Source organism: Ciconia boyciana, chromosome 17, assembly GCF_034638445.1.
Source record: "Ciconia boyciana chromosome 17, ASM3463844v1, whole genome shotgun sequence".
Lineage (NCBI taxonomy): Eukaryota > Metazoa > Chordata > Aves > Ciconiiformes > Ciconiidae > Ciconia > Ciconia boyciana.
Genome location: NC_132950.1, coordinates 534,303 through 543,432, shown reverse-complemented (window position 1 = coordinate 543,432; position 9,130 = coordinate 534,303). Strand labels below are relative to the sequence as shown.

Genomic DNA, 9,130 nt, shown 5'->3' with positions numbered 1-9,130 from the left:
TAGCACTAATCCATCCAGATCCTACTTTCCACAGGGAAGCACCAGTGATGGGATGTATAAATGGGTGGGTTTAGGAGAAAGGCTTCTTGAGTGACATGGAGCTGCCAGAACATGGCCAGTGTAGGTTAGAAAGACAGAACTCAAAGAGGCTGAACCATGAGGCCAAGTTCAAACCATCAGCTATCAAAGAGCTGCAAAGAGAGGCTGTATCAGGATGTACAACCCTGAATATAGCAGGTGCTTCAGCAACGTCGGCTAGAAATAACCACAACTGCACTCCTCGTGTTGAGAAGAACAGCGAAGAGCAAGAGGAGGTGAGAACTGCCCTGCAGGGGCTGATGGAGGGGGCAGCTACAGATGTGGGTTAGGAACAGGGGCCAGCAGGGAGACAATGCAGCCATTGGGTCTGAAGGTCTGCATGGTTCACCTCCCTTCCCAGGGCTTCTCCCAGCTTCACTGGGAGAAAGGGGACAGCCACAGGGTTCATGCTCTCAAAAAGACCAGAGAGAACCGGGCTATCAGGTGCTCTGCCCATGGCACCATGAGGGTCTTCTGACCTTCTGGGTGCCTTCTGCCACAGCAGGCAGTGAAGGAAAAGCCTGTGGTTCATGGGGTCCAGCAGAGTCAACCTGCCAGGCCCCACGGGAGCAGCTGGGCTTGGCTTTTGTCCACCTCTGTAAGCACACGAGAAGCCTGATGGCTGAGCGATGGTCACTTTCCAGCAGGCAACTGGGGATCTGAACTCTTCCCTTGGCTCTCCGCTGGACTCTCATTCCTTTGGCTCAGATCTGGCTGGTGAACCACTTGGCCTTGCTGAGTCCTGACTTGCATCTTGACTCTTGATACCTGGCTCCATGCTTGTCTGTGCCCCGTGTCCCACATGCAGTTTCACGGTGGAGCCCATCCCAGTTCGCACCCCATTTTGCAGCACAGATGTCCCTGAACTGCTTGCAGAGCAAAGAAACCTGCACAAAAGGGAGCGTTGGGCTGTCAGAGTTGACGTGGAAAAGGGTGTCAGGGCCAGGGACTGATCTATAGCCGAGCCATCTCTTGCAGATTTCTGTGCAGCAGGCAAGAAAGGGCTGGTTCTGCCCCAAGCCTCAAGACAGGACCATCGAGAGCAGCTGATACATCCCCTGGATTCAGCAGTATCTTTCCCAGCAGCTGTCCCAGCTTTTCCAAGTGTCCCCTCCTGGCTGCCCTCCCCTGCCCAGAGCTGGCAGCAGGCTGCTCCCTGCACATTTGACCCCTGGGGCTACGATTTCTCCTTTGCTCTTACAGACTCCCACCATGGTGCTGCCCCCCCACCAGCCCCATCCCCATGGGCCAGCACGGACAGCCAGGCAGCACAGGCAGGCACGGGAGCCCCGGGCTGGGCTGCCACAGTCCCCACGCAGAGGGACCTGCCCTCATGTTGCCCGGCTCGTGCCAGGGGAGATGGGTCTGCGATAGAGGGGAGCAGGGCTCCTGGAGCAGACTGGCTTGGCTGCTGCTCCTGGAGCTTCAGGAAGGAAACTAAAACCAGAGGGGCTGGAGAGGGAAATTCCTACACACACCTGGGCTCCCAGCCAGGGACTGTCCGGAGAAGAGCCGGCTGCAGCGCCGAGTCCTCCTGCCTCTGCAGCCTGTCCCCTGCACCTCAGGCCTGGGGCAAACCTCAGACGCCCCCCAGCCTTCCCTTTCTCCATGACATCTGTCCTTGCAGTGCACGGAGCCCCAGATCAGGGACTATTTTGGGCTCCTGCAGTTCCTCTGCAGCACCAAACTTGGCTTCTCAGCACAAGAGGTGACTGAGTGTGCAGCACACGTGGGAGGGGATCGGGATGCCCTCAGGGGCAGAGGAGACCCCCAGCACCCCCTTCCCGGGCTCCTCGCTTGCCCACCCGTGGGCAGCAGCTCCTGTCCATCCACCCCACCATGCAGTGGCCACTCTCTGCTCCCATGTTTCACGGCACAGTGGGGAAGCCCTGCTCAGGATAAACCTCTCTGCAGATTTTGTCTCTTCCCCAAAATGGCAAGCCCTGGCCATAGAGTGGGACAAGATTTTTGCAAACATATTGATCTACCTCGTCCCTGCTTGGACCTGACCCTCTCTGCTAGGACCCTGCTGTTCCAGGGGAGCATGGGGACCCTGACAGGGGTGAGCAAGAGCCTGTGCCTTTTCCAAATCATCCCCCCAGCAGAGTGGTCAGGAGCCATCCCCATGGAGCTGGAGAGGAGCCCTCCACATGGTCCCCCATCACCAGCACCATCTCCTGGGAAACAACATGGTGCCTGGGCTGGGTCTGCCCTTCGCTAGGATGCTGCTCCTTGGGTGCCCCATGAGCCCTCCTGCCTGCAGCCAGCTTTCCAGCCTGGAAAACACAAGACTAGAGGGAAATCACAAGACAACGTGGAGGTGCTTTCCCAGTCTCAGGGTTGCCAAGTCTGATATTTAGCTGCAGCAAAAATGAAACTATAAGAGAAAGGCTTTTTTTTTTTGCATTAGGAAGAAGAAATACCAACTGGAACAGGATAGCAGCAAGGCCAGACCAGCTCTGGGTTACCATGCTGTTGGGAGCATTTATTCTCAGTGTGCAGAAGCAAAGGAGCGCTGAGCATGATTGCAATGGGCAAGCTGTGCCCAGCACTGTGCTTTTACCCTTGAGACCTGCTCCCTCCCATTCATGTTCCCATGCAAAGCTGCATCCTGGGAATGACTGCAGAAGGTTTGCTGGTGGCTGTTTTACCCCTGCAGCATAGCTGAACCCTTCCCTTTGTTTTACAGGTGGGAAAGTGAGGAACAAACCCCATTGGGGTGGTCAGAAAGAAAGCTGGGGTCCCTGCCCCTCTCCAGGAAGCACTGCTGGGCTTGGCAGGACCCAGCTGCACAGAGGGGCTGGCGGGCAGAGATGTGGAGGAACAGATACGTGTGAGTAGGGACGCCACGGGGCCACTGACAGCGTGCGTGCGGGTGCCTGTGGGCTCTGTGCTGGGAAACACTGCTGCTTAGCTAGCAGAAATGGCTAGCAGGGGCGGGTACAGGCAGGGAACTGGCCCTGCTCTGCACCCCAGCACCCTCAGCATGAGGGTGGACGAGCAGCTCATGAGTCCTGGGTACCTGCCAGCTCCCAGGGCAGCCCCAGTACCGCAGCAGCTCCATGCCTTCTGCTTCCTCCCACCCGACCATGAGCTGCTCTCCCTGCTCCTCGCCCCAAAGCCTCTGGCAGGATTTTGCCCCTTACAGCAATGTGTCCCATCACCACCCCATTGCACACACAGCGTGCCCAGGGACCAGTTTGGGGTGTGACGTGGGGGGCTGGGAGCAGCAAGCAAGCAAGCATATCGACATGCCTGGGGTGTGTGGAGGGCATATTCATGTATGTAAAAGGCTCATATGTGCATACAAACATGTTTAATTCTGTAGAGGATGTGGGAGGCGGGGGTGTATGTGGTGGGGGAATGAGGTGTTGGAGGATATTCGTATGTCTGCAGTATGGAAACTTTATGGTTGTGCCTCAAACCATTTCCCATCATCACATGCCATATAGAGTGTGCAGATAGGCTCAGGGTGACATTCTGTCTTTGTGCCGGTGAACACCACACAGAGGCACATAAAGGGAACACAGCAGAGGTTTTGCCCAAATTCTTTATTCTCCAGAATCATAATTTCACACGTGTAAGCCAGGGCCACCCATCATCCAACACTGAGACTCTGAGCCACCCTCCCATAAATAGCATTATTATCCACAGAATAAAGTACTGCCTATCCCATATAATAATTTCTTAAATAATTTAAAATAATATAAGAACAATAGAGGTGCAGTCCCATGGGCCTTCCCAGGCCACAGGTGGAAGTGTCAGGGCAGAGGGATGAGGTTGCAGACTGGTCCATGCAAGCCAAGGGCAAGTAGCAGCACCCCAACACGAGGTGTCTCGTGGTGCCCTTCCAGCAGCCCCTTGGAGCCGCCTGCAGATGACGTGGGCTTCTGCAGCTCCTGTTGCCCCAGTGTCCTGCTCCATCGCAGGAGCTCAGGATAATGCAACTCGTGCATGATAGCAGCTACGCTTGCCATCTTGCTTTGCTCAGTTCTGCTTCAAGTTTTGCAGGTAACTTTGAACCCAGGTGTCACTGGGATTGGCACAGACCTGACGGCCTTTCTTTGTGATGAACCTGTGGAACAGGGATGAGACATATTAGATCTCTGCTCAGACCTGCATCCCAGGAGAGCCTGGATCCCAGCTTTGGGGTGTTGCAAGAGGTTCTCCCCTGTGCCCTAAGCTGATCTGAAACCAGCGGCTGGCTGTGATTTCCCCTACTCCACTCCCTTTTCCCACACTGCCTCCTCAACTCCTGCAGGAACATCCCTGGGCATCCCCACAAGAGCATCCCTGGCAGTCCCTGTGCAAGCCCTTTCCCCTTGGGGTTCCCCTCACCCTGTTCTGTTCCTACAGACCCCCGTGCCCACAGCCACCCTGCAGAGCTGGTCACTCACACATGCACAGCCCACAGCAGCTGTCCCCGCACTGCCCCAGCTTGTCTGCACCCAGGATTCAGCACTGATACTTACACGATGGCCGGCAGGGTGCAACTGGTGCTGGTGCTGTAATAACGCAGGATGAGCTTCCGCGGGAGCTTCTGGTGTGTGTAAGAGAAGCAGCAGATTGGGAGGTCGGGTCCAACTGAAAGAGGCAAGGAGAAACAACGTGAGCATGTGCTGGGCTGTGCGTTGGGAGCAGCCAGCCCATCAGCTCAGGGAACCATGCTGGTGGGGAAGGGAGTGAGGAATTAGAGAATAATTAAGATTGAAATCAACATTGGGGATCATCTGGTCCAATGCCAGGAACAGTATTGTCAGGTACTGGGCGAGATTCCCACCCAGTCATTGCTCAGAGCTTCATTTCCCCACCTCCCCCAGCCCCAGGGCAGAGACTGAAGTCCCTAAACTATAACCAGGAATAAGTACTCTGAGCCCAGGATGGCTGGCAGATGGATGGATGGATGGATGGATGGATGATTTTCTAATTCTGGGGTTCCTACATGTAGCTGATCTGAGTGCAGAGTGGAGAGTGGTACAAATGCTGAAAAATTCCCAGTTATCTGCCAGCAGAGCTCAATGGAGAAATTATAACGAAGGCTCAGATCTGTTCTTCCTTCACAAATGAAAAAGCAGGACTCACCTGGGCCAGAGAAAGTTTGGGAGCAAGAGGCTGCAATGAGGAGAAGAGCAAAAACGGCTGCAGAAACCTTCATCTTCCTGTTGGGTTAGGGCAGTCGGAGCAGGACCAGAAGCTTTGGCAGATGCGGCTCAGACTGCAGCAGCTGGATTCAGCTCCCTTTTAATAAGGAGTCCCGGAGGCAGCTGGGAGAAGCCTGAGTGGAAATTCCAGAATGATGGCAGAGGATGTCACGAAAGTGAAACAGCCAAAGGGAATTAGGGAAAAAAACTCAGAAAGAATGGGATATGGTTCACACTGAAGCCAAGTATGTTGAGCTCTGACTCAGTGCTCATTTTCGATTTCATCAAATCAAAAGGAAACTAAAATGTGCCAAGTGGCATGGCCAGAAAGAGAACTATTTATCTGAACTACAGGAGGGATTTTTCCCTGTGAGTCTGTATAGCAAAAGACACAATGTTTGCCTAAGATTATGCAACTCTGGAAAAAAAAAAACAGGCAGGCTCCAAAGCATGCTTGTGCTGTTATGTGTTGAGTATCTATCAACGGTTGCTGGACTGCAGCACATGAAGTTGAGAGGTGGCTGGACTGCGGGCTCTGTGCTACCCAAAGCACTCTGCCCCCACCAGTCCCGCAGTGCTTGGCTTAATGTGGACCAGCGAGGAGCTGAGGCTGGAGGCACACCTGGAGATAGTCCAGTCCAGCCCCTGCTCAAAACAGGATCAGCTGGGAAGGCTGCCCAGGACCATGTCCGGATGGGCTTTGAATATCTCCAGGGATGGAGACTCCACAACCTCTCTGGGCAACCTGTTTCAGTGTTCAGTAATAAAGTTTTATCTGGTCTTTAAATAGAATTTCCCGTTGCCTCTTGCCCTGTCACTGGCCACCACTGACAAGTTGGACTCCATCTACTTTGCTCCCCACACACATGTTGATAAGATCCCCCTCAGCCATCTCTTCTCCAGGATGAACAGTCCCCAGCACCCTCAGCCTCTCCTCCTAGGAGAGATGGTCCTGTCCCTTAATCATCTTCGTGGCCCTTCGCTGGACTCTCTCCAGTACGTCCATATGTCTCTCATACTGGGGAGCCCAGAACTGGACCCAGTACTCCAGGAGTGGCCTCACCAGTGCTGAGCAGAGGGGAAGGGTCACCTCCCTTGACCTGCTGGCAATGCTCCTCCTAATGCAGCCCAGGAGCCTGTTGGCTTTCTTTGTGGCAAGGGCACATTGCTGCTCATGTCCAGCTCAGTGACCACCAGGAGCCCCGGGTCCTTTTATGCCAAATTGCTTTCCAGCTGGTCGGCACCAGCGTATACTGGTGCCTGGGGGTGTTCCTCCCCAGGGGCAGGACTTTCCACCTCTACTTGTTGAACTTCATGAGGTTTTTGTCAGCCCATTTCTCCAGCCTGACAAGGTCCCTCTGGATGGCAACACATCCCTCTGGTGTGTGAGCCACTCCTCCTGGCTTTGTGTTTTCAAACTTGCTGAGGGTGCACTTTGTCCCATCATCCAGGTCATTAAGATATTAAACAGCACTGGCCCCAGTATCGATCCCTGGAGTTCCCCACTGGCGACCTGCCTCCAGCTGGACTTTGTACCATGGATCACAACCCTCCAAGCCCAGCTGTTCAGCCAGCTCTCAGTCCCTCTCACTGCCATTTATCTAATCCATACTTCATCAGTTTGCCTATGAGGATGTTATGGGAGCCTTACTAAAGTCAAAAATGAACAACATACACTGCTCTGCCCTAATCCACCAAGCCGGCCATCTCATCTTTGCAGACTACTCACAGTCACCTTAACAGCCACAGGCCTCCACAAAGAAATCAAATTGCAGGATCTTACCCTGCTTTGGAGGGTCTTTGCAGGCAGGAGGGTCTTTTGCCACCCCCAACCTCAGCCCCCAGAGGACCGAGGAGTTTGCTGGAAGAGGCGGTTTGCCACACCTGAGACATTTTGCCAGCCTGAACCACTCCCTCCAAAAGATCCCTTAAGTCCAAGACGGATTTTCTGGCCAAAAAGGTGAGAAATGAGTGGTGGAGAACCTGCCTGGCACAGGAGAGACTTTCAAGCCTTGGCAGGTCCCCGGTGCTGGAGCGGTGGCAGCGCGGTGCCGTGGCTCAGGGCAGCCCCTGCCTGGGGAGCAGGGCAGAGCAGCAGCTCTGCAGGGAGAGGGGTGACCTGGGACTTCCTGACATCCTGCCACAGCCTTGGGGTACAGATGGAGTCGGAGCCTCCCTCCACTGCAGAGAGGATGCTCAGGCCTGTGGGTGGGCTCCAGAGCCTGGATTTTCATCCCCAGAAGTACAAATCCCCTGCTCGGCTACCCTGGAGCTGCAAGTGAGAGCAGTGGAGACACCGTCCTTCACAAATCAGCTCTTCTCTGGCAGAGACAGAAAGAAGGTTCAAGGCTCCTGACATAGGTGATGATCTGCTCCTCTGCATACTTACCCCCCCAGGGAGAATCTCTTTTGCACTCCTGCTTCCCTGCATGGTCTCATCCTGCGTTACAACCCAGGACACTGGTGCTGTTGGCTGTGGCAGGCTGCAGGCTCACCCTGCAGCTGGGCAGAGGCAATACCAGAGTGGCTGAGGGTGTGCTTTTATTGGGGCCAAAGACTCTGTAAGTCCTGACATGGGTATCGGGGAAGGTGTTGGATTTTGCCGAATTCATAGCAAGCCCTGGCAGGACCAGCTCTGCTTTCCCTGGGTAAGTCTGAGCAGCTCTGGGCAGAGGTGCATGGCAGAACAAGAAGTGGCTCCAGCTTTTGGTTGAATTGCTGCAAAGCAAAACCAAATTATGGCTTTTTGCCATGAAAATAAATTATGCCGAAACCAACAGTGGGAGTTTTATGTTCCTATGGGCTTGCAACTCATATGCTAGCGTGTGCACGGGGAAATGACAAATGCCAGCTGCCAGCACTGCATTGCTGGGTGAGAAAGGTTGCGGCTGCAGAAAGACAGCTTTGTGGCTAACACCAGCCAGAGACAGCTTTGCTCATGGGAACTTCACAGCTTCTGCTCTCCAGCCTGCCACCTGCAAGGAGCAAGCCAGAGGGCTGGTGGCCCGCACGGTGCCATCTCGCTCACTGCGTGGAGCATCCAAGGGTGGTGGGGAGATGTGATGGGGGTGTGATGTGATCTGCATCAGGCAGCTCTGTCCTCCATCTGGAAGCCCTGAGATGGTCTGTGGAAGGAAAGGAGCCGTCATTTACTGCTAATGAATTTGACAGAGCTGGAGGAGGAGGGTCTGCAAAGAGCTGCTGCAGCTGCGGTTGCTTGATTGTGTCATCGGCACAAACCGATTAGCGCTTACAAAACTGTCCTTCGTCAGCTGTGATGTTTCCCCTGGAGTGCCGAGAAGCCTCCTGGAAGGGGGCACCTCTCCCTCCCCAGCCCCTTCTCTGTGCTGCTGACCCCCTGCCACAGGACTCTGGCTTTGAGTCACCGGCTGCAACCCCGGCTGCAACCCCGGCTGCATGCTCCTGCGAGGCTGCCCCAAGAGCACTTCACCCTCACTGGCCTCTGAGGCCAGCTTCTGTTTTCAGTTTTCTGTTTCTGTACACTGGTTTTCGCTTCTCTGTCAAATCCCAGAGCCCTCTGCTGTCACAGTTCCTGCAGTTTAAGTATTTATAAGCTGACCTCTCTTGAGCTTCCTTTATTATTCCCGGAAATGAGCCACTTTTTATAATTTTAGCCTCACCCAGACTGGGGCATGAGATTTGTTTGGGTGCAGGCAGGGTAGAAAAAGAAAGCTAAAATTATTCAAAGACGAAGACCGTAGGGAAGGATGTTATAGTGGGTGCTGAGTCTTCATCCCCTGGGATAGATGGTGACAAGGATTAGCCCAGATGCCTCGGGACTCCTTCAAGCCCCCCCTGGAATCCTGCCCTCGCCAAGAGCCACAGGTCACAAAGCACATACCCCCGGGGCAGAGGGATGCGGGGTACTTTGCTCATGGGCAATGGTGAGG

The 9,130-nt window shown here is 54.5% G+C and overlaps 1 protein-coding gene across 1 annotated transcript; it reads right to left on the bottom strand.

The window, feature by feature from the left end:
• Positions 1-3,627: 3,627 nt before the first annotated feature.
• On the bottom strand, positions 3,628-5,288 carry LOC140660829 (C-C motif chemokine 4-like). The gene is made up of 3 exons (XM_072882082.1): positions 5,161-5,288; positions 4,551-4,662; positions 3,628-4,153 (listed from the first exon to the last, which is right to left on the bottom strand). Exons 1-3 carry the CDS (start codon positions 5,231-5,233, stop codon positions 4,066-4,068), a joined length of 273 nt encoding a protein of 90 aa, XP_072738183.1. The 5' UTR covers positions 5,234-5,288; the 3' UTR covers positions 3,628-4,065.
• Between the last annotated feature and the right edge of the window lie 3,842 nt (positions 5,289-9,130).